Here is a 26963-nt window from a genome sequence, read left to right as displayed (position 1 = left end):
CTGTCTTTAATCACACTATGCTTTTCCAAATAGTCATAAATCCGATCCCTCAGAATTACTTCCAAAACCTTAATGACCACAGACGCTAGACTGACTGGTCTGTAATTGCCAGGGATTTCCCTATTCCCCTTCTTAAAAAGAGGAACAACATTTGCCTCCCTCCAATCCTCCGGTCAACCCCCGTAGAGAGTGAGGAAGCAAAGATCTTCGCCAGTGGCTTAGCAACCTCCTTTCCCTCTTCCTGGAGCAACCTTGGATAAATCTGGTCTGGCCCTGGGGACTTACCAATCTTAATGTTTGCCAAAATTTCCAGCACATCAACTTCATCAATCTTGATCTGTTCAAGCCTCTTTCCTAGCCCCTCAAAGTTCTCATTCACCACAAGGTCCTTTTCCTTCATGAAAACCAAAGCAATAAACTCATTTAGGGCTTCCCCTATCCGCTCAGACACCACGCTCAAGTTCCCTACACTATCCCTGACCAGCCCTCCCGTCTCCCTGATCATTCTCTTATTCCTCACGTGTGGGTAAAATGCATTTGGGCACTCCTAATCCTTCCTGCCAAGCCTTTTTAGTGCCCTTCCTGGCCCTCCTCAGTCCACTTCTGAGCTCCTTTCTCTAAAGCCTTGCTTTCTCCACGTTACATAAGGTGCCTTCTTCCTTTTGACGAGAAGCTCCTCTGTTCTCGTCATCCAAGGCTCCTTAATCTTACCCCTTCTTGCCTGTCTCAGAGGAGCAAATTTGTGTATCACTCGCAACAATTGCTCCTTAAACAGTCTCCATATGTCTGCTGTGCCTTTTCTGTGGAGCAACTGCGCCCAATCGGACTTCCCAACTCTTGTCTGATAGCGTCATAATTTCCTTTTCCCCAATTAAATATCTTCCCTTGGTAACTGCGCCTTGCCCTCTCCAAGGCTATGGTAAATGGGAGGCAGTTGTGGTCACTGTCACCAAAGTCTTTTGCCACCAAGAGATCTGACATCTGTCCTGGCTCATTGCCAAGCACCAAATACAAAATAGCCTCTTCCCTCGTCAGTCTGCCTACATACTGAGTAAGGAAATCCTCCTGAACACACCTGACAAAAACAACTCCATCCAAACTGTCTGCACTAAGGAGGTTCCAGTCAATATTGGGAAAGTTGAAGTCATCCATAACAACAACCCTGCTAGATCTCCATTTTTCCAAAATTTGCCCGCCTATAAGTTCTTCAATCTCCCTACTGCTATTAGGGGGTCTGTAGAAAACCCCCAATGAGGTGGCTGGTCCCTTGCTGTTCCTAACTTCCACCCATACTGACTCAGTAGACAAACCTTCCTCAACAACCTTTGTTTCTGTAGCTGCGATGCACTCTCTGATTAGCAATGCTACACCCCCTCCTCTTTTACCACCCTCGTTCTTTTTATACGTTCTAAACCCTGAAATATCTCGCAACCATTCCTGCCCCTGTGAAACCCATGTCTCTGTTATGGCCACAACATCATAGTCCCAAGACACTCCCTTGTGTTAAAGCAGACACACTTTAATCAATTCCTTTGTTTCATCACATGAAAAACCTTCCCAATAGATTCACTACATCCTGTCACTGCCCCATCTACAACTACCCTCCCCCTCTCAGATATGTAGCTCTGGTTCCCACCCCCTTGCCAAACTAATTTTTACCCTCCCAAACCACACAAACATATCTACCACCCAGAACATTTTTGCCCCTCCGGTTCAGTTGCAACCAGTCTTTCATGTACAGGTCCCACCTTCCCCAGAAGGTGTCTCATTGGTCTAAGTATCTGAAGCCCTTCCTCCTACACTAGCCTCGCAGCCACGTGTTAAGCTGCACTCGCTGACTGTTCCTCACCTCATTGTCGCGTAATACTCGTAGCAAACCTGAGATCACTACTCTACTCGTCCTGCTCTTCAGCTTCCAACCTAGCTCTCTATAGTCACTTTTAAGATCCTCAATCCCTTTCCTGGCTATATCACTGATGCCAATATGTACCATATTTCTGGCTGTTCACCCTCCCCCTTCAGAATCCTGTAAACCCAATCAGCAACATCCCGGATCCCGGCACCAGGGAGGCAACATACCTTCAGGGAGTTTGAAATCAGATTGGTCTAATAACGTAGTTGAATAAAAACTATTACAGATCACCATGTAGGATTACACATAAACATACACATGGGGAACATACTGGAGGTCTATAAAGCACAAATGAAACACCAGTCTCTATTTTTAAACAGAGATGGGCAACACAAGTGATTAACAATATTAGGGAAAATGGAGCAATAGAAAATATAACTGATCAGGAGTTGGATAGGAATATTTCAAAGCAGGAAATAAGCCTCATAGAAGAGATCAGTTCAAAGAAGGCAAGGTAGAGACACTCCAGTTTGACAAAGCAGAAGCAGCTACACAGTTTTCCTTTTAGTTTGAGGTTGAGGTTAAGGAGCTGAAGAGACACCGTATAATGGAGGAAGTAAACAATACATAGTCTTGTCCTTCAGGATAATCTTGCAAACAATGGTTGAAGATGGAGGCTTCACAACAGCAAGTGATTTAACCAGTCACATGCTAGGAACACAATTTGTAGCCCTCAGACAGAACAGGTAAAAATATCAGCTATAAAAAGGTAGTTCTGCTATAATGAATCTTTTGTTAATGCAAATTGACTGTAATGTGATTGGGTGAATTGGGAACACTTTTTTCTAAAACGCAAACTTTTAAAATGTGTGTTGGCTATAATGCAATTACATCACCAACACTAAGTGTATTTATATTGCATAATTTTTGTATATAGCATGGAGTCTCACAGGAGCACAACTACTACTTAATAGCAGAACTACTTGTATTGTGAAACATAAGAAAAGAAGAATACGATTCCAGCTGATATTAGTAATGGACAAGACAGCCTGGCTTGATAAATCATATTTTGTTCTGGTTTTAACAAAGTGGTGTCTCCCTGAAACATAAGCACACAATGCATATAAAACAAAAATTTAACAACAAAAGAAATGAAGACAAAATAGAATCAACAAAAAGTTTGTTATACAAAGATTTTTAAACAGTGAAAGCATAATCCTATTAATCCCAAAATGATCCTTGAGAAATTGAAAAGTAAAACAATCTTTCAGATGCAGTACTCATACCATATCCCCAGCACAATACCAGCAACACCACTTGTACAGTACTCTCAGAAGACTGCTGCCTCTAACACCTTGATAGGTTTCATACCTGGACTTAAACTTTTCCAAATTTAAGTAACCGCTTCAGAGTTTTATCCCAACACGTTTGGTCTGAAAAGGTTTAGTTTCACTCCATCTTTTTCAGGAGCATGGTCATAAAACATTTAGGGGACAACTCAAAATGCAAAATATAAATAAGCTATGGGTCTTTCCCTTAAGCTAAAAAAACTTCTCCTAACTTTCTGAACTGGGGATTGTTCATCTCATTCAGTAATAAAATGCTACCAATGTACATAAAAACCTATTACTACCAAAGCTAATCTCAAAGTATTTTAAAATAAATTACCATTTCTACTGAAATACTTACAAGTTACTTATTAACTTCATATCACACAGAAAACCCATGTTACTAACTCAAAAATCAACAAACCAAAAACAAACTTACATATACATTTTTATTACCCCTCCACCTTTTATCTTCATGTTAATACCACGTTTTTCTAGCTTCCTCTCCACACATGCTGCCAGACTTGATGAATTTCTCCAGAAATTTCTATTTTATTTCCAGACTGACATGCACCCATTACTTTAAATGTAAGTTACAGATCCCTCTGAATTCAAAATCCTGCCGTTTTGATCTTAGCTGATGCAATTACTTTGAGTTATATCCAAAACTGAAACCTGACTAGATAAATCATGTTTATCTTTTTGTTTCAACAAAAGATGATCTTCCACAAAAATTCAATGTTGTAGATTGAGTTTAACAATGAAACAGAAGTTGATTATGCAAAAAATTAAAATAAAAAAAGCAAATTATTTTCAAACAAATTAAAATTTGAAAATATCATGAAATATAATCCATTAATCCATTATTGCACTCTTTTCAGACAGAATTGCCCTTGCCTTTCACATTTGCAGGGTTTAACTGTGGTTTCAATTTCCTGTCTTGAGAATCTGATAGCTCTTCCCGAAGTTTTCATGCAACGGAGCTTAGACTTTCTCAACTTCAAGTAATTCCTTCAGGGCTGTAACCAAATTCTTCTGTTCTAGGACTTTTAAAATCCTTGCACTGAGGTAATGATGTGAAGATGTAACCAAAATAGACCGAGATCTAGGTCCTACATGTCTATTTTGGCTACATCTTTACATCATTACCTCAGTGCCAGCATTTTACTTCAGCATTTCACTTTATTCTTGTCTGTAAAGAATATTTACTTAAATGCTGACGGCTAGTTGGTTTGTCAGCTAACCTTCTTTCTCCAACTGACAAGCAACACAAATACGGACATGGCTATGATAATCTAATTGACTGGTTTACATGTTGAGATTGTCTAAGCGCAGTCCTTTCATAGCCAGAGTCTCATTGTCCAACTGTCATTATATCTAACAGTGTCTCAACCCAGTCAAGTACTCAAGTGATTGCACCATTTGCTAATCACAGGAGATGGTCTCCATTCAAACTCCGGCAAAAATCTGTTCTTAGTGTGGCTTTGCACACATGTCCTCCAATTCAATGGGATTGGAATATCAAAAGGTACACTGATGCAAATGTGCAGCCATCTTTGACTGTGATCCCAAGTCACAGAATGTGGCAGTTCATCTTTCTGGAAATCAATTAGAGATTGTCAACCTTGATTTACATAAAGCATGATTTAATAATAAGAGAATTTGTTATAGTTAAGCCAGGTTGCCTTGACAGAAATAGTGGGGCTTTAGTCAGCACAAAAGAAAATATTAAGGATAAAGCAATGGGAAGCAAAATAATGGCCAAGGAGAATAGTTGGCCTTTGCAGAGTAAAGGAGCTCTTCAAGACATAGTCACTGCAGGTCCCTCAGATAATTACAAACAAAGATTAGATTACTTACAGTGTGGAAACAGGCCCTTCGGCCCAACAAGTCCACACCGACCCGCCGAAGCGCAACCCACCCAGATCCATTCCCCTACATTTACCCCTTCACCTAACACTACGGGCAATTTAGCATGGCCAATTCACCTAACCTGCACATTTTTGGACTGTGGGAGGAATCCGGAACACCCAGAGAAAACCCACGCAGGCACGGGGAGAATGTGCAAACTCCACATAGTCAGTCGCCTGAGGCAGGAATTGAACCCGGGTCTCTGGCGCTGTGAGGCAGCAGTGCTAACCACTGTGCCACCGTGCTGCCCAAAGGATGCTATCTAGTCAAAATGTATTTCTTTATGAGTACTTGGTAGAGGTAAACAAAAAATCAATATTATTTCCAAATCTCTTCACAATTAATGCAATAGTTATAAGTTATAAGCAAGAGAAACCAAGCTCTGAAATCACATCAATTATACTGTTTCACCAAATGGGGTCTCTCCAGAAATACATAAAATACAACATCCTTTTCCTTTTTAGCAATTTAATACATTGCATTCTTCATGGTACATGGGAATGTTAAACATAAAAATCCCATGTCACTTGAACTTAGTACACATCAAATCTTACAACATAAAATTCCTCTAAAGCTCACTGATTGTTGATTAATTCTTTTGAACGTTATCCTTATTTTTCTAGAAAGGAAACCTAACCAAACATTTATAGGTCAAGTTGCATTAAAATCAAATTGATTAATAGTTCAAAAATGTAATTTTGCTTCAGAACTTCTTTGAGAAACTACAAAATAAAGACATTAGGATTTATTTTTGAAAATTTAAAGTAACATCATTTTATATAAAATGTAGGCTTAGAGTACAAACCACAAGTGACAAAGTAAGATGACTGCTTTCAAAGCCATTTCACACAAAAGATAATTCAACAGCTGCCCAGCATCAGCAAACAAATTCAGTCTACAGAAAGACTACATCACCATTTAGCGCATACAACTTAAATTATTCTAGCGTGTAATACTTTAATTGTGTAAAACAAAGCTGATGTCTAACACACAAAAGATTTTCTTGCAAGCATTGTACCACAAGTAATTTTCATGCTACCATTGATGGATGACAAGTGATCAGCATGCTTTTAGAATTTAAACGTTGTGCTGGGGGAGGGGATGGTGGCAGTGGAGTGGTTGTGCAGAGGGTGTGGAAGTGCCACTTAAGTGAGAACATGGACATTGTAGTCTTAGTCTTTAGATGAGTTTCATGCAATGTTCTGAAATTAATGCTGTATTTATTCCAAACATAGATAGAGGTATGTAGCTTAACAAGTTCCCTTTATTTCCCCTTATTACTAAAATAATTTCACCGTGGTGGTTGCATGATCACCAAGTTGCTAATAAATATTGTGGCAAATTTGGTAAAACTTCTCAGTATTTAGAAAGCTCACCCAGAGAGCAAACGGGGCGGCACAGTGGCTCAGTGGCTCAGTGGTTAGCACTGTTGCCTCACAGCGCCAAGGACCCAGGTTCAATTCCAGCCTCAGGTGACTGTGTGGAGTTTACATGTTATCCTGGTGTCTGCGTGGATTTCCTCCGGGTTCTCTGGTTTCCTCCCACAGTCCAAAAGGTGTGCAGGTTAGGTGAATTGGTCATGCTGAATTGCACATAGTATTCAGGGATGTGTAGGTTGTGTGCATTGGTCAGGGATAGATATGAAGTGATAGGGTGGGGGACTAGGTCTGGCTGCTTTGCTCTTCGGAGGGCTATTGTGGACTTGTGCGGCCGATGGGCCTGTTTTCCATGCTGTAGGGATTGTATGATGAATTTATGACATTGTGCACATTGTTTGTAAGACCATAACCATAAGACATAGGAGCAGAAGCAGGTCATTCAGCGAGATCATGCTGATCTCATAATCCACAAATCTCTCCGTCACAGTCTCAAATATATTAAATGACCCATCCTTGACAGCCCTCTGCAGCAATCAATTCCACCGATTCACTACCCTCAGAGCAGAAATTCTTCCTTGACACAGTCTTAAATGTGTGACCACTTATTCTGAGATTGTGTCCTCTGGTCCTAGGATTTCCTACAAGGGGAAACAGCCTCCAAATATCTATCCTGTCAATCTCCACAGAATTTTGTATATTTCAAAAGGTCGCCTGTCAATTTTCTAAATTCTAACGAGTACCAATCCATCCTCTATTATATTATTACAGGACAAGTCAAACAGAGAACAGCCAGGGAATTCCTAGAGGCATGGCACTCATCCAGAGATTCGATCAACAAACACATCGACCTGGACCCAATATACCAGCCACTGCAGCGTACAGCTGGAATGGACAACTGGAAGCGGCACAGACAAACCACTATAAATGCGGGAGGAAACAACACAGAAGCACTTCACAGGAGACTCCTAAGCACTGAGGATGTCACCTAGACAGGGGACGAAACATCTGCAACACAAATTCCCAGCTCGGCGAACAGAACCACAACAATGAGCACCCGAGCTACAAATCTTCTCACAAACTTTGATAAAATTGCTCCGCATTATATTCCAAAATGGTTAGTTCCTTATTCTGACACGGTCTTGTTTGGGGGAAATCTAGAATCCGAGGACAATGTCCTGCCTGTATCTTACCCTGTAAACACATGAATTTACACAGGTGAGGAATAAAGATAAAATATAGACTTACATAATACTATTACCAATGACATTTCAAGTAATAATGAATTTCACTTGCAGCTATACATACTTGTAAGATGAAAGATAGCATCACATGCACTGATGTGAGAGAGGAAGGCATTTCCAAGGCCTTGACCAGCGTGGGCACCCTTCACAAGTCCTGCGATGTCAACCACATTAAGAAATGCCGGTACTTTACTGGAAAAGTTAATTAATAAAGTCAAAATTTCCTGTCATCTATATTTCAGACTCACATCAAAAATGCTACATCAAATCCAAAACCTAAATATGCATGTATTGAAAATATTTTCTAATACAAGTCACAGAACTCATAAAAGATCAGCGGGAGAAAGAGAAAGACGGCAAACAAGAAGAAATAGAAGCTAAAAACAAGAGACAGAGAGAGTAGTTAAATACACTTACTAGTCATATTGTCAGCAAATGTGGTAATCAATTTCTCTACAGCAGTCTCACAAATCGCAACAAGATGGGTAACCAGTTAGGCTATTTGTGTTAGTTATGAAATAAATTATATCAAAACACCAGAGCAATTTTGCTGCTCTAGTTAAGTAGTGCCTGCTCAGTGGTCAGTTTGGACTTCTGCTTCATACTACATCCAACAATGCACATTGATTTAACACTGCAGGTAAGTGGTGGCCTTGATTACACTGTCAATTGTTTAGTGCAGGACTTGAGCATACAACTTACAAACTTAGTCTTAGCAAAGTCATGTTGACTTGTTATCATGATATTGTGTTACACATGGCTCCATCTTGTGCTGCCTTGTGAAATGAATGCAGATTGTTGATCACTCAAACTCTTAAGTAATCACAGATCATTTCAACGTTGTTGTTCCTCCTTCTCATTGCTCATCTCTGGAGTCCCTTGCTCACAATGATGGTTCACAAACAAGCGAAGAGTTGGAGAGCTAGAGGTTGGACAAAAGCAAGGATCATTGACAAAGTGAGTCATAAAACCAGATAATTAGTAGCATGGGGGTTGGTTAGGGAGCAATGGGATTCAAAGGACAAGTCTTCCACAACCTTCCTTAGCTGAAAACCTCTATAGTTGGGTTAATAAGTTTGCAGACAACATAAAGATTGGTGGAATCGTGCATGGGCTTAGAAGGATACAGCAGGACATAGATCAGTTGCAGATAGAAGCTGAAACATGGTAGATGGATTTTAATCTGGGCATGAGGTGCTGCACTTGGGGAGATCAAATGTTAAGGAAATGTATGCAATTAATGGCAGGACCCGGAATTGCATTGATGTACAGAGGGATCTGTGGGTTCAAGTCTATAGCTCCCTGAAAGTACAACTATGTAGGGTGGTAAGGAAACCTACGCCTGCTAGCCTTGATGGACACATTGAGTACAAGAGTCAGAATGTCATGTTAAGACTTTGGTTAGACTGCAATTAGACAACTGCGCTCAATTCTGGTCACCACTTTACAGGAAGGGTGTGTAGATTTTACAGAGGATGCAGAAGAGGCTTACCAGAATGTTGCCTGGATTAGAGAGAGTATGAGTTACAACAGAAGGCTAGAAAAGCTGGTTTGTTTTCTCTGGAGCAGCAAAAGCTGAGGTGGAGACTTAATAGAAGTCTATAAAATTATGAGATGTATAGATCAGGTTGATAAGACAGAATCTTTTTCCCAGAGTTGAAATATCTAATTCTGACAGGCATGCATTTCAGGTTAGAAGGGGAGAAGTTCAAAGGGCAAGCCTTTTTTTAAAAAAAAGCAGAGTGGCAGGTGTCTGGAACATGTTATCGGGGATGGCGGTGGAAACATTTGATAGGGGCTTTTAGATAAGCACATGAATATGCATGAAATGGAGGGATATTGAACAAGGGCAGGCAGAAGGAATTAATTTAATTTGACATCATGTTCAGCACAACATTGTGGGCCCTTCCTGCACTGTGCGGTTCCATGTCATAACCATGAAGATTAGAATGTGTGGCACGAGTGAGGTTCAGGAAGCACGATCGGCAGCAAGCAAAGGATCAAGTAGAAAGTTATCATACTTTTATTTCCTTTAAATTTTAGAATAAGGATATAAATATATTTCATTTACCATACAGGGATTTAGCAAAGTATTTCAACTTACAGGGCATAATGTTTTTGAAAAATCTTAATTAGGATGGTCCAACTGGACCCAAACACAGCTTTTACATTGATTTTAACAGAAAAATGTTGTTCATAGGAACAAAGGAATAGAGGAGACCATCCAGCCTGTTGAGACTGCTGTGTCATTCAATGTAGTTATGGCTGGTCAAACATCAATGCCTTTCACTCATTCCATCCCCGTAACCTTGTAAGCCACTGGTATTAAAAAAAAATCTACCATCACTACCTTAAACATATTCAAAAGCAGAGCCTCAACATCCCTCTTTGGCAGAGAATTCCAGAGGTTCACAACTCCATGAATTAAAAAAAGTCTCATCTCAGACCTAAGTGGAATCTCCCTTATTTTTAAATATGGTTCCCCAGTTCTAGACTTCCCAACCAGAGAAAAGATCTTCCCTGCATCTACCCTGTCTGAAACCTGCAAAATACTAGAAGGAACAATGACATCCCCTCTCATTTTTCAAAACTACAGGATACAGGCCTAGTTTGCCCAATCTCTCTTCATAGCACATTCCCACTATTCTGCAATCATGTTTAATGAACTTTCACACTCCCTGTGGCAATGATAACTTCCTGAGATAAGGAGCCCAAAACTGTACATATGGCTCCACATGTGGTCAATCTAGCCACCTATATAACTGAAGTAAGAGTTTACTGCTCCTGTACTCAAATCCTCTTGTGATAATGGCAAACATTCCATTAACTCTCCTAATAGCTTACTGCACCTGGATGTTAACCTTCAGTGGTTTATAGGAGAAAGTGAGGACTGCAGATGCTGGAGTACCAGCGTTGAAAAACGTGGTGCTGGAAAAACACAGCAGGCCAGGCAGCATCCGAGGAGGAGAATCGATATTTCGAAACGTTGAATCTCCTGCTCCTCGGATGCTGCCTGGCCTGCTGTGTTTTTCCAGCACCACATTTTTCAACTTCAGTGATTTATACACAAGGGCAGCTAGGTCCCTTTGCACATCTACACTTTCCAATCACCCACCATTTAAGAAATACTCCATACATATGTTCCTTCTACTAAAGAGGAGATTTTGTTTCTATACTTAATATTCCAATTGGCATGTTCTAGCCCATTCCATAGGTCAGTCGAAATCCACACCTTCCTCAAACTTTGCTTTGGATCATTCGCAAATTTGAAAATATCACATTTGGTCCCCAATTCCAAATCACTGACATATGTTGCAAAAAGCTGAAGCCCCAAGTACTGATCTTTTACAGTACTCCATAAGTCACAGCCTGCCAGTTTGAGAATTACCTATTTACTCCTATACTGTCTTTTCTGTTTCTTAACAGATCATGAATTCATGTCAGTATATTACCTCCTATCCCACATGCTATAATTTCTCTAACCAGTGTCCGGTGGGGGGGGGGGGGGGGGGGGGATTTATCAAAAGCCTTTTAAAATCAAACTGTACCACGTCTACTACCTCTCCTTTAACCACTTGATAACATATTCAAAAAACTCTAAGTTCAAACATTAATTCCCATTCTCAAATCCATGCTGACTGTGCCTAATCAAATCATTATCATCAATCAGCTGTCTATTTATCATCCTTTATAATAGAATGTAGAATTTTCCCTACTACTGGTATAATTAGCCATTTTCAAGCCCTCTGGGACCTTCTCTGACCCCAATGATTCCTGAAAGATCACCACCAATGTCCCTAACCTTCTCCTTCAGATCTGAGGTGTAGTCCAACTGGTCCAGATGGTCTCAAAAATGAGTCAAGTTATTTTTTCATAATTATGTATTGAGAATTGATTTATGTTACTCTAATAAATAATGTTATCTATTGTGATTATTTACTACTTCTTTACCTTTTAGTAATTCTTTACCATAAAAGTAGAGCCTTAGAGCTAAAATCCTACCTGCAACAAACATGATAAGCAGAAAATTATAGACTGAAAGAGAAATGATTTAAATTAGGAGTTACCAAACTGTAGGTAAAGATACCTCATGGGAACTACAGGCTTGGCTTTAGGGTGTCATAGGTTCCCTCTCCTCTAAATTTGCAATAGTGAACATGGAGAAGAAATTCTTGTTGGACAGCTCTGGACACCTTTATTGTTTGCTCACCTTTACTGCCACCAAACAGTAAAGGTGATCAAGCCCAGAGTGCTCTCTAAACCTTAGGAAACACGGAGTAGCAACTGTGAAGCTGGTCTGAGATCTGTGTACACTGAAAGATTTAGGTTAATAAGTGTAACTCAGTGACTGATTGCAGAAAGATCCAGGTGGTCACATAGCTGAGCCAAGTAGTTGGATGGCTACTTTAAACTTCATAAAGTATTTATACTCTTATCTGCTTGTTGTACAGCTCAGACATATTAGAACATTAAAATATTGACACTTAACAATTTAGATGAAGACCCACTAAATTAAAGTGGTTGAGGAAAATTGGATCAGTTTAGACTAATTAAATCCAATGTAGTACAAATACAGGCAAGGTATATTGAGTAATTCCAGCAACTGTCATCATGATATTCACTGTTTGTTCTGCCTTTAAAATAATATCAATGATCAGTAGACTCTCTTCTTGCCACCCGAAGTGCGGTGGATACCAGGACAGTGAGTAAATTTAAGGAGAACCTTGATTTTTAACTGGTAATGGGTTGAAAGGTTATGAGGAGAAGGCAGAAAAATGGGGTGAGGAGCATATCAGCCACAATTTATTGGTGGAGCAGACGCGATGGGCTGAATAGCCTAATTCTGCTCCTATGACTTATGAACATTACTACTTGTAAAGCTGGATAATCACATGAAATTAATATACATATGGTTAATATGAAGGAGTGACTTCTATTGATATCCTTGATGCAATTCAGGTGGCACAGTGGTCATGTCAATGGTGATCCAGAACCCCAGGCTGATGTTCTGAAGTTATGAGTTCAAATCCCATTGTGAATGGTGATGAGGGCTGGTGATGCAGGTGTTGAAATTTGAATTCATTTTTTAAAAATGTGAAATTAAGAAACTAACATGTAACCACTGTTCGCCATCATCAAACCTATCTTATTCACTAATGTCTGCCCCTTTTACTTGACCTAGCCTATGTGACTCCAAATCCACTCAACGAGTCAACCAATCAAATCAGCGTGGTTGACTCTTAACTGTTTTGGGGTGATTAGTGCAATAAATGCCAGACTAACCAGAAGTACTCATCACAAATAAAAATAAAAATTTCAATCATCATAATTTTAAATACTTTTGATTGATTATGCAGGAAAGCAATTATGATTTTCATTGTTTCCCATGTTAGAAGATAAACTTTTTTTTAAAATGAGAAGACCTGAAATTAAAACTAACTGCCTCTGATTTCATGTGAATAAATTGCACACCTGATTATTTGGAGACATTAAACACGAAACAATACATATCAGTTCACGCGTTTGTTGCTTACTGTCAACATTCTGGGGCTTTCACCTCAGGATGTCGACACTCGAACATTTTTCTCCCCCAAAGTACCATTAAAAGACGACAAAATTTTCATATTTTTATGCAGAACTATGATGTGTAAACCTAGAAGAAGAGACTTTAAAGATTGTATAATGGGTGATATTCTACTGGGTGTTTTTTTTTCGCTATCACCTGGACTCACAATAATTTTCCTGTGTTTAAATGGGCTCATAGCAGAAAACAGTTTGGAAAACACTTGCATAGGTACTTGACAGTACAACAGTAGAGTGCTCCAGTTCAAGAAGAGAAACACCGGTTTCAGCATCAGAGAATTCACAGATGGAATTTTACAGAAATATACAACTCAACTTGATTAAATGTTTAATATTACCAATGTTATTGCTTGATGAATATTCAAACAAAGCAGATACATCTTAAAGCAACATTAAACTTTGGAGTACTTGTCCCGCGTTCAACTATACAATATTTAATATCTAACTGTATGTGAATGTCTCAGGTCTTCACTTTTGTCCAAAACTACTAGTGACATCATAGAAGACCACATACAGACAATCATTCTTTCCTTTTGTTTCTCAGTCAGAATTAACTTTGTCCTCATCAATGGTCAGTGTCAGTTTCTCCATGACAGCCTACCAAAAACTCATCATTCCCCTTTTTGAGAAAAGATGTAATGTTTACAGTTTTACATTCTTTTACCACCACTCCTATATCTAAAGGATTGAAAGATTATGATCAGAGAGTCTGCTACGTTCACCTTTGCTGCTCAAATGTAGGACACAATTTGATTAGTATTTACTTGACCAAACTAGCAATGCTGGATCTAGTTCTAGGGAATGAAGTAATGTAAGCGTTTCAGTGGGAGAACATCTGGATAATCTTGAGTATAATAAATCATAATGAGTATTTACTGTCAGAATTTGAAGAATACAGCAAAACGGGAATATTGATTGCCATAGCTTATTTCTGCACTCTAAACAATTCCACCTTAGTGCTGACTGTCTCTTAGTTACCCACACATCTAAGTACCCTTTAGCAAAACCAGACAGGTAGGCAATCAGGAAATACAACCACCTCCATGGCCTAGTTCCTGCAACTATTAATAGCCACTTTGTCTAGGTCCAGGAGTCGTCTCACAAGGAGGTCCTCCTTCTTGCCTGCACCCACCCACCCATCCCAAGTAACACAGTCAATTCTTTTTTTGGCAGTGGGCACTGCAACTTCGAAAATTAGGGAATACAATTTAAGTATTAATGGGGAAATAAAGCACTTCATCCCTCACAATGCCCATCAGCCACATTATATAAACACATCAAGTATAATTAACTAATCAACACCTAGGATGAGCTCAGCTTACAACATTCAACTACTGGATATTTAACAACCATTACCAGAACCTATTAGGTACTCTCAATACAAATTAAATCAGTTACACTCACCATCTAAAACCTGGAATATCGATCTCGTCTTAATAACAGTGGTCAACTGTCATCAGTTGTTGTCAAAGTCCATCCTTGTAATGTCTTTTAGGGATGAGAAGAGCAATGTATTTGACTCTTAATTGCCCTCTGAAATGACCAAGCAAGTCATTCAATTGAAGGAAAATTAAGGATTGGCAACAAATGCTTGCTGTGGCAGAGACACCCACATCAAAATAATGAAGGAAAAAAAGCCTTCTGTTACTTTCTCCCTCACTGGCTCTCTCTTAAATCCATTAATACTATTTACCTCAAACGATTGATGAGAATATGAAATTTACTATCCTATACACAATCTACATCAAGATGTTTCCGTCAGTAGCTTACACTAGAAGAGATCGCAGAATAGGATGCAAATGTGTTGGTTTCAATCGTGATAAGAACCCAGAACTTAGTGACAACAGTGCTTCATTGAAATGGCCATAAAGGTAGAGACGATCACTGATCTTGGAACAGTCTCTGTTGCAAACCAAAAGTCACGATGGCTTTCGCCTGTGTTGTTATGACTATACGACTGATGGTCACACGAAACACCATGGTTTCAGGAAAATATCTAGTATGTAAAACCTAAACTCATTAAAGTTTGCTGACAGTAAATACTCATTATAGTTTATTATGCTCAAGATTACCCAGATGTTCTCCCACTGAAACACTTACATTACTTCATTTCCTAGGACTAGATCCAGCACGGCTAATTTGGTCAAGGAAAACTAATTAATAATATTCTCCTATGCAGATGTTAGAAATTATTCTCCCTCCTTGCCCAATCTACTGCAATCTCCTAGTCTGTATTAGGCCAATTAAAATCTCCTATTACTGCTGTATTATTTTTATCATTTCTGAAATTTGACACAAATATATTAATCAATTCTTTTTCTTTTATCAAATTTTGGTGCATCTGCAATATATTCAATGGATGCTTGCCTCTCAATGTTTTATTTACCCCATCCCTCCGCTCTGCATTTACATTGTGATTCCCCCCTTCGAGCTGTTGAATTCCACCACAAAGCACTTAGTATCATCTCCATGTGGACACTGATCTAGCCCAGTTCAGGTGCAAACTCTCTGACTTGCAAAGGTATCACCTACTCCATAATTAGTTTCACTATCTGAGGTTCTTCCTTCAGTATCACACTTTCAGCCAAGCATTCATCCCTGCTATCTTATTTCTTTAATGATGAGCACACAGCTCTGGGGGTAATCTAGGAGATTGACAACTTTGCGATCCTATTCTTTAAATCAAGGTTTTGGTTAACGAAAAGTCAATGTAGGTCAGCAAACACAGGAGTGATAGGTGAATAGTACTTGCTGCAAATTAGGATACAGACAGCAAACCTTTGGAATGGCTCATTTTCACAAGATTGAGGATGTGAATCTGGCTAGAATAGTATTGTACATCAGGAAATGAAGAAAAACATGATCAGAGTTTCAAAAGCAAATAAGGGGAGGTAGCCAATGAAATGAGCAATGTTAGAGAGATGAAAGTAGGCTGACTTAGTAGAAGAGAGGAAATGGGTTTGGATACTCAGCAGCATCAAATAGGAATCAATGGCAAGAGAGTAGAGCTTAAGGCAGAGCCTGATGAGAATGTTATTAATCTTTCCTATGTTCAACTGAAGGGAGATTGCTCCGCATCTATAACTAGTTGTCCAAAATGCAGAAAGACTTCTTAAAAGATACTGGAGAGGTTGAGAGGGGTGATGAATAGTTAGAGCTGGGTTTGTCAATGAAAATGTGGAACCTGATAGCCTGTCTTTTGATTATGAGAACAACAATACTAGGAATAATTGGAAAAGGCCAAGATTTAATCATGGGAAACTGCAGTGTAGCAAAACATTGATGGCTACAATTCAATATGCAAGAGTGGAATTGAGTTAGGTTAGTCCCTCACAGCTGGTCATACAGGAGGGGCATTGTAAAAGGATCATTCAATCACCATGAAAAATTCTGCAGACAGGTAGAAGGGAGAGAATAATCTATTATGGTAGCAGTCATGCAAGATTTAACATGACTTTGATTTAGGCGGTTTCAACATTATGACTAAAATAAAAGCTTGGCTGAGAAAATGAAATGAAAACTGGCATGAATTTGAAAACACTGGAGAACTTGAAGAGAGACATAGGTTAAAAATGGGGTATTGAGAAGGGCAGAGGGATCATTGTGGTTTTTCAGGAGAGGTTGAAATGGAAAATTACAGTGCCTATGGAGATTAAACCAATAACAAATGTGAGCTCACTTTGTGATAGCAAGTACACAAGCTTCTCACACCAGTGTACATGATGTGGAGGAAGGAAAAAGAACAAGGGAGTCCAAAAGGAAGGAAAAGAAATGATTAAGCAGATCAACAGCTGCAGAGATACGATCATACAAATTAAGAATGGGAGTAGACTATTCAGTAAGATCATGACTGATTCAATTGTGACCTCAAATCCACATTCTGATTAATCTCTGATAACCATTCACCCTTTCGCTTAACCAGGATTTGTCTACTTCTCTCAAAGCCATTCTGGGACACTGCATACATCGTTTTACAGAAAATGACAATTCCAAAGACTCATGAACCTGTAATTAAAAAATTTGCAGAATTTGTTTTAAATGCACACCCCCAATTCTAGATTCACCCATAATGGGAAACATCTTCTCCACATCTACCTTATCAAGAACCCGCAGTGTCATATACGTTTCGACCAGGTCACCTCTTACTCTTCTAAATTCCAAGAGATTCAAACCTAGCCTATCCAACCATACCTCATAAAACAACCTTCTAATTCCAAGTATTAGTCTTTCTCAGAATATTGACATGCTTCCTTAAATAAGATGACTGATACTGAGAACAGTGCTCCAGCTGCAATCTCACTAGTGCCCTATATAACGGAGATATGATACCCAAACTCTTACATTCAATTTCACTCATGATAAATGACAATATTCTATAAGTCTTCATAATTACTTAAATTACCATAAGGTTAGTAAGTCAGTGTGGCACATGTGGTCCTTCTGCATTTTAGAAGTCTACACTTCTTACCATTTAGATACGTCTCAGCATTTAGATAATCACAGTGGAGACAACAGCCGAATGGCATTGCCATTAGACTGGTAATGTGGGGACCTGTAATGTCCTGGAAACCAGAATTTGAATCTCACCACAGCAGATGGGAGAGATGTAATTCCAGATTTTTATAGAATTCCAAGTCTAAAGACAACCATGAAACCATTGTCAATTTTGATAAGTAACCATGTGGTTCACTAATGTCCTTTATGGAACAAAATTTCCATCCTTATCTGGTTGGCTCACGTGACTCCACACTCTTAACTGCCCTCTGAAACGATCTAACAATCTACTCAGTTGTATCCAAAGGCAAATATCCACTGCGCACAGTATCAGTCATCTTATTTAAGGAAGCATGTCAATATTCTGAGAAGGACTAATACTTGGAATTAGAAGGTTGTTTTATGAGGTATGGCTGGACAGGCTAGGTTTGAATCTCTTGGAATTTAGAAGAGTAAGAGGTGACCTGGTTGAAACGTATATGACCCTGCGGGTTCTTGATAAGGTAGATGTGGAGAAGATGTTTCCCATTATGGGTGAATCTAGAATTGGGGGTGTGCATTTAAGACAAATTCTGCAAATTTTTTTATTACAGGTTCATAATAAATGCTGGCCTAGACAACACCCACATCCCACAAGTAAATTTTAAAAATGCTTTTTTTAATTTCACATTTTCCCACGGTATATTCCATTTGCCACATCTTTAGTCCATTCATCCTAACTATATATTTGCATAACCTTTCTATGTCCTCTTCACAATTTACTTTCCTACTTATCTTTGCGTCATCAACAAACTTGGCAACCATATCTTACGTCCTTTCAGCCAAGTCATATTGAGTTCCCAGCACACCACTCACGTTGTTAACTTGAAAAATCTCAATTATATCTCCTGTGAACCAGTCAGTCAATCTTATATCCATGCCAATATACTACCTCCTATACTGTGAACTTTTATTTTATGCAATAACCTTTGATGTGGTACTTTATCCAATGCCATCTTGAAGTCGAAAGTACAGTACATCCACCACCTCTTTATCCTCAGCACATTATCACCTCCAAGAACTCCCAAAGCATCGGTCAAATGTGATTTCCCTTTCTGAATATCATATTGACTCTGCCCAACACCTTGAAAGTTGGTAAGTAACCTATAACTTCCAACTTTTTCTCTATGATAACAGTTAAACTAACTGGCCTGTAGTTTCCTGCTTTCTGTCTCCCTCCACTTTTATATTTGCTATATTCTAATCTCAAGGAACCATCCCCAAATCAATAAGTTTTAGAAAATTAAAATCACCATCAACTACCTCATGAGCCATTTCTTTTAAGACCCTACGGTGAAGTTCATCAGGACCAGGTGCTTAACAGCCTGCAGTTCCAACAATTTATTCTGTACCTCTTTGATGATTGTGATTTTCAGGAGTTCATCCCACCCTTACATCAGTTGATTTATCTCTGCTTATGAGATGTTGCTTGTAACTTTAGTGAAGACCAATACAAAATGCCGATTCATTGCATCTGCTGTCTCCGTTTTTATGAATTTCTCAGACACACTTTTTATATGATCATTTTAGAAACTCTTACTAATTATTTTATAGTTATGGCTAGCTTTCTCCCAATATTTCCACCTGTAAAGTTTTTTTTTGTAAATATATTTATTAGCAATTTTTTTAACTTTACAAACATATAAAATAATTGAAAAAAACATCAAAAATATCAGTATAATAAAAAGAAAAAAAACAAATTATAATACAACTACTAACCTACTCTATAATACAAAACAAACCCTAACACTGTGCAAAGTAACACCAAAAAAAAAGCAAAAACAACCAAAAAACAAACACAAAATACAGAACAGCTATGCGTGGCGCAAGGCTCCCAAACAAAGGAACAGGAGCATTGTATACATACCCATATTAACTCGGGAGACCCCATCCAGGGCCAAGGGCTTGACAAACCTATATCCAAATAGCTCAAATAGGGCTTCCATGTCTTATACAAATTGTCTGTTGTGTGGTGCACCGTGTTTGTGAAAACGTCCAAGGGAATGTGCTCCATAATTAATTTCTGTCATCCCAGAAAGCCCAGCTGATTCTCAGACACCCAAATCATCCTGGTTAAACAAATGCCCTAGTTAAGATTAGATTACTTACATTAGATTACTTACAGTGTGGCTGGAAACAGGCCCTTCGGCCCAACAAGTCCACACCGACCCGCCGAAGCGTAACCCACCCATTCCCCTACATTTACCCCTTTACCTAACACTACAGGCAATTTAGCATGGCCAATTCACCTGACCTGCACATCTTTGGACTGTGAGAGGAAACCAGAGCACCTGGAGGAAACCCACGCAGACACAGGAAGAATGTGCAAACTCCACACAGTCAGTCGCCTGAGTCGGGAATTGAACCCGGGTCTCTGGCGCTGTGAGGCAGCAGTGCTAACCACTGTGCCACCGTGCCGCCCACAAGTTAAGATAACTGACAAACCTATATCCAAATAGCTCAAATAGGGCTTCCATGTCTTATACAAATTGTCTGTTGTGTGGTGCACCATGTTTGTGAAAAAGTCCAAGGGAATGTGCTCCATAATTAATTTCTGTCATCCCAGCAAGCCCAGCTGGTTCTCAGACACACAAATCATCAGAATATTCTTCCATGCACAGTGTGCAAGAATATTAAATAGCTTCTTCCCATGCCTGGCCAAAAATGATAAATTCGGTAGACCTAAGAGGAGAGATATCGGGTCTACTTTGACTTCACTATCCTCCCTATCTCTCCCGCCACAGCGCTCCAATAAACACGGAGCCTGTGGCATGTCCAGAAGCAATGGGTAAGAGTACCTACACTTAGTTTACATTTGGGGCACACTGAAGATATCCCTTTTCGAAACTTTGACAGACAGTCTGGTGCCAGATGAACCCTGTGCAGAACTTTTAACTGCGTAGCGCATGTCCTGCTACAGATTGTGACCTTGCGAGTATTATCCCATATGTTCTCCCATGTTTCATAAGGGGATCTCCACTCCCAGCTCTTGCTCCCAGACCTCTCATAACCGGTTAATGTGCTGCCAGGCCCTGCCACCCAACAGGCGATAGAGGGCACTAACCGAAAGGGTACTTGTGGAGCGTAGCAACAACCTCTCTGTATTGGGCTAATAGAGCTTAGTGAGAAATGTAATCTTCTTCTGGATGAAATCCCTAACAAGAAAAAAAACGGAAAGGTCTCTGCTGGGCAACCCATATTTGCAGCTCAAAAGACATTATAACCTCCCCCTCAAACAAGTCTCCCAAACGAGACACTCCTCTCACTGCTCATAGTTTGAACCCTGAGTCCATCATCCCTGGTCAGAACCTGGCATGCCAACTATAGGTATAAGTGGCGAAGTCTTGGATAAACAACCCTCAACTCTGACGCATCGCCCTCCATGCCTCGACTGTACTAATAACAGTGGGGTTCCAGTAATGGTCCATAACTGGCCTCATCTTATCCATGAACATTAGGTTAATAAGAGAGCACTTTGCTTGGGAGGCCTCAATATCCAGCCATATTGAGTTTGGTTCGTTACCTACCAATCGCAGACAAAGGACAGCAGGGAACTCAACAGATACCTTCTAATGTCTGGGAAATCAACTCCTCCCCCTCCTTTAGGCAACTGCAATTTAGTAAGTTTGATGAGGGGCTGCCCACAATGCCAGACAAAGGAACCAAACCATCCCATAAGCTTCCACAGCGTTGACCTGGGAAACATTATAGGGAGCATACGCATGGGATAAAGCAAACGAGGAAGAACATTCATCTTAATGAGAGATATTCGGCCCAGCCATGAAATTGGAAGAGCCTCCCATCTCTAGAGATCTCGCCTAATATTGTCGAGCAAATGAGCATAGTTAGTCCGAACTAACAGATCAAACTTGGGGGTAATAAAAATGCCGAGGTACTGGAACCCTGTCCGTGACCACTTAAAAGGGAACTTAGAGCCACCTTCAACTTCTGGCACATCCTTAAGGTTCCCCAAAGGCATAGCCTCCGATTTTGCAAAGTTAATCTTATATCCTGAAATAGCCCCAAATGAATTGATATATTGTATCAAATGGGGTACAGAGATGATCGGGTTCGATAAAAACAGAAGGACATCATCCGTGTACAGTGTAATCTTGTGTGCCCTCGATCCCACTTCCGGAGCGATTATGTGGACGTTCTGACGAATAGCCTCTGCCAGCGGCTCTATCACCAACATAAACAACAATGGTGAGAGGGGACAACCTTGCCAACTACCCCTACCAATCCTAAAAATTCCCAGACTTCACCCCGTTGGTGATGACCGCCGCCAGAGGGTCGCGATATAAAACCTCCACCCACCTAGCAAAGACTCCACCCAACCCAAACTGTTCTAAGACATAAAAAGGATACGGCCATTCCACTCGGTCAAATGCTTTCTCTACATCTAAGGAAATCACCAACCCCTGAATCGATCGTTGCTGACAAACGTGGACCACATTCAGCAACCTTCTAATATTATCAGAGGACCTACAGCCCCTTATAAAGCCTGTCTGGTCCTCTTTAAAAATATGGGGCAACACCCTTTCCAGTCTCAGCACTAGGACCTTGGACAAAATCTTGAAGTCTGAGTTTAAAAGAGAAATCGCCTGTCTGAGGCACAATCCTCAGGAACCTTCCCCTTCTTAAGAATTAAGGAAATATTAGCTTCTCTCAAAGATAGTGGTAGGCGTTCATGCATATAGGAGTGATTGTACATCTCCAACATCGGCCCTGACAGAATCCCTATAAATTCCTTATAAAACTCACCCAGAAGACCATCAGAGCCAGGCACTTACCCACTCTGAAGTTGCCTAACTGCCTCCTATATTTCCTGAACTATCAAGGGGGCATTAAGGAGAGAGGCCCATTCCAAGGTTACCCCTGGGAGGTCCAGGTTCTTTAAAAAAAGTCTCAATTTTAGCACTCCTGTCTTCGCAACCTTCAGACCGATACAATTCGGAGTAAATGCTCCGAAAAGCCTCAATCTTTTTAGCATCGAATGTAAGGACCCCGGCGCTGTCTCTGATTGCAGAGATAGATTGGGGAGCACGCTCTTTCCGAGTCAGGAAATACTTCCCTGGCCTATCCCCATATTCAAACAGCCTCTGTCTAGCAAAAGCAAATTCTTTCTTTGCGTTTTGTGTCAGTATGGAATTCAAGGCAGCCCAAAGGGCTGTGATCCGCTGTAACTTAGTCACCGAAGGCCGCACAAAATGTGCTGCCTCCGCGGCTTTCAACTGCGTCTCATGGAGACGCTGCTGTTCCTCCTTCTGTCATTTCCAGCTAGCCAAACAGGAAATAGCTAATCCCCTAGCAAAGGCCTTAACAGTCTCCCATAGCATGGACGGACTACTAGCCGTGCCGGAGTTGATAGTCAAGAATTCCTGAAACTCCTTCAAAAAGTATCCCACAAATTTGGAACCCTTAAGGAGAAAAGGGGGCCAAATGCCAGTGCTGCAAATCTAGCCCTTCACTCTTGGCCTTAACCTCCAAATATACTACCGCATGATCAGAGATAGCTACATTCCCAATTTTACAACCCATAATTGAATCCAGAAGGGCCGAGGCAGCCAGAAAGAGTCAATCCTTGTGTGACATTTATGTGGGTTTGAAAAAAAGGTGAAGTCCCTGCTGGTAGGATGAAGAAATATCCACCAGCCCCAACTCCTCGCATAAGTCAACAACCTGCTTGGCCTGCGAAGAAATAGTTGGGGGCCCACAAGGTATCCTGTCCACTGTCGGATCCAAAAGACAAATAAAACCCCCCCTATAATAATGTGCCATGTTCCAAAAGCACTCAACTTAGAGAAAGTACTTACGAAAAATTTGAGGGAATGTGCCAGAGGACAGTAGACGTTTAAAATGCCATATTCCTCCCCATGTATCAGGGCTTTAAGTATCACAAACCATCCCTGCTCATCTTTCACCTGCTCTAATAATCTGAATGGAAGATTTTTCTGAATAAATAACACCACTCCCCTACTTTTAGTAGTAAAGGATGAAAAGAATACCCAGTCATAAACCCCCCCCCCCCCCCCCGTTGTAATTTCACGTGTTCCCCATCATCAAGATGGGTTTCCTGCAACAAAGCGATATCAACCCTTTCCCTCTTAAGGCTAGAAAGCACTTCGTTGCTTTTAATAGGCGAATGACTTCCCTTAATGTTCCAGGTGCACCATTTAATAAGACCCTTAGCCATATCCCCTTTCAGAAACCCTTGAACCCCTCGGAGGGAGAACCCTGCTTACAAAGCGCCGAGCATAAGTAAGTAAAGATTCAGAATCAAAAAACTACATATACAAAAACTATTCTATCATAACTATAAACAACTATTACTACCAAAAAACTACAAAGAAAACCAACTACAGAACCTTGAATGGAAGACTCTTCCTCCTGCCCATAAGGGGCACTCACCCTACCCAACCCCTCCTTCACAGCTCCTTCAAACCTGGACTGTGCCCCAGCCTTAGGCCAGGAAAAAAAAACAAGGAGATGATCCTTAAATCAGAAGACAAAGTCAGGATGAGCACTCCACCCACCCCTGGCTTCATGTCACCCCTACTTGTGACTAAAAGAGAAGCAGAACAAACAAAAAAAAAAGGGAGAGAGACAACAAAGAACATCCACAAAATTTTCCATCAGAAAATCCAGTTATTAAAAAAAAGGAACAACTTATTCCAAAGTCTTTTGCCCCCTTTCCAAAAAGGAAATTATTAGGGAGAAAGAAAGGAATAAAAGGGAAAACATGGGGAAAAATAGAAAAGAGAACAAACATTAACCATATTCTTCAGGACAATCCATCTATTCTAAAAGCGTTCACAAAGTTTTTAGCCTTATCCACCAAGTCAAATGTATAAACTTAGCCCTCACGGCTGAAACAAAGTACTGCAGGGTATCTCATAGAAAACTGGATGCCCAGGTTCCTCAGCTTCTTTTTAACTTCATTGAAGGACTTCCTCTTCCGGATTACAGCTGCTGAAAAATCCTGGAAAAACACGATTTTTGACCCCTTGTACAGCAGCGCCTGCAGATCTTTTCCCAGGGATCTGGAAGCTTCTATGACTTTTTGCTTGTGCTTATATGAGTGGAAGTGCACTAGGAGCAGGCGGGGATGCTGCACCAGCCCTGACCTGCGCGCTGTAACCCAATACGCCCTTTCAATCTGAAGTCTGCTGGACTCAATGTGAAGGCACAAAAAATTCAGCAGCTAGTTTTCAAAGAAACTGGCTGGCTGCTCACCTTCCGGGAGCCCGACAATTTGGCGATTTATCTTCCAACCTCAATTTTCGAGGTCGTCAATATATGGTTTCGCAAGGTCCGCACTTCTCGCTCCAGCACCTGGATCCGACTGGATGAGGACTCCATTGCAGCTTCCGAGGCCTTAGTTCGACCCTCCACCTCCTCCAGCCTCTCCCCGAGGCCCTGGATCTCCTGCTCGTACTTCTGCAGTGTGGATGCAATAGGTTGCACCCAGGCACGAATCTCCCTATGGATTTCCTCAATCGCAGCCACAACTTTCAAGTTAAGTCTCTCCATCGCTGCAGCCAATTCCTGAGAGTCTGTCAGGGCTTTGGGGGGGGGGGGTGTCAGGATAGGCTGCTCCCTGCTGCTGTTTGCTTGCTCCTTTTCCCTTTGGCATCCTTCCCACTCCCAAACATTAACAAAATGTGTTCTGTAAGGTTTTAAACTAATATTTCCACCACACAAGTTGGCCAGGGATGGTGAAAAAAACACTGGTATGCCTTGGCTGTCCACAGCAGTCCTACAGAATCGCTGCCATCTTACCGAGTCTAATTTTTGTTTTTTTAATATTCTGTACAATCTTCTGACATGCCACTTCTATTTGCACAACTTTTTATTTTACTTTGATATATCTTAGCATTTCTAGTTAACCAAGGATCCATCCTTGGAATTTTTTTTACCTATTTGAGTGCATTCATTCTGTATATTCTGAAATCCCCTCTAAAATATCTGTCATTGCATCTCTGTCAACCTATCTTTTAACCTAATTTGCAAATTCACTTCAGCTAGCTCTACTTTCATGCTCACATAATGATCCTTTTGTTTTAAAACATTCTCAGGCCCATTGACCTCTCTCTTAAACTAAAGTAAAATTCAATTAAATTATGGTTGCTACTTGGGGGTGTTGTCTTTGATATCATTAATACAGCTTATCTCATTGCACATTATCCAATTTCATAGCCTACTCTCTGGCTGGATGCAGAACATGTTGTGCAAAGTGTTCTATGTACAGTACTCATCTAGGCTACACCTTTGCCCATCTGACTTTTCCAGACTATATGCAGGTGAAAATTTCCCATGATCACCACCAACCCAACCATATGATTACTGTTAGGAAGCCTGTTCACCATACTCAAGTGTTTTCTTGCCTTTATCATTTCTCTTCTCTACCCAAACAGTTCCCACAATTAGGGTTTCTAAACTTCGATCATCCCTAATGCCATCATTAAATACTAGAGCCACCCCTCCACCTTCTCCTAATTAAACATCCTGTACACTTCATGATTCAGAGCCCAGTCCATGTCACCCTGCAGACATGTCTCTATCATGGCTACCAAATCATACTAAATATTTACACTTGCAGTTTATCAGTTTTGTTTTGAATGAGACATGAATTCAGATACATAGCCTTTAGTTTTATACTTTTGCTACTTTTTTTTGCAAATTCTAGTCTTAACTATTGGTAGATTCTTAGACTGTGACAGGAAGAGGGAGAGAGTACAAATCTATTTGTCATTTCCTATATACATGGATATTTCATGGAGATCATAGCTAAATAATAGGCTGTCTTAAAGGATCAGTTCTGAGTGAATTGAGCAAAAGCCAGGGTCTAACAGTGAAGGGAGACTGAGTAGATGCAGGTGAGCAGAAATTACTTTGGCTGTGGTTCTTATCACAGTGTGATGAGATGAGATGGTCAAGGTGATGGCTGTTAAATGGGTTGGGAAGTTTATACAGAAGGAGAGAAGTGAATTCAAAGTACAGACAGCAAGATAATTTGAGATGGGCTTTAAATTACAGAGATGAAACGGCTCATTACATAGGTGGGAAAGAAAAAGGGCGAGGATATCGCCAAAGACCTTGAAATGGAGCTTGAGAGAAGGTAGAGAATTAAGAT

General features: G+C 40.3%; 1 protein-coding gene across 1 annotated transcript in view; it reads right to left on the bottom strand.

The window, feature by feature from the left end:
- ola1 (Obg-like ATPase 1) overlaps positions 1-26963 on the bottom strand; it is a 216548-nt gene that overhangs the window by 154004 nt on the left and 35581 nt on the right. Inside the window, exon 4 of the mRNA XM_072579197.1 lies at positions 7776-7903. Coding sequence (XP_072435298.1) covers positions 7776-7903 — 128 coding nt within the window. The remainder of the gene's footprint in view (positions 1-7775; positions 7904-26963) is intronic.

Source organism: Chiloscyllium punctatum, chromosome 10 (assembly GCF_047496795.1).
Source record: "Chiloscyllium punctatum isolate Juve2018m chromosome 10, sChiPun1.3, whole genome shotgun sequence".
In the NCBI taxonomy this organism is placed as follows: domain Eukaryota; kingdom Metazoa; phylum Chordata; class Chondrichthyes; order Orectolobiformes; family Hemiscylliidae; genus Chiloscyllium; species Chiloscyllium punctatum.
Note: the sequence above shows the minus strand (reverse complement) of the source record. Positions and strands in the feature narration are given on the sequence as shown.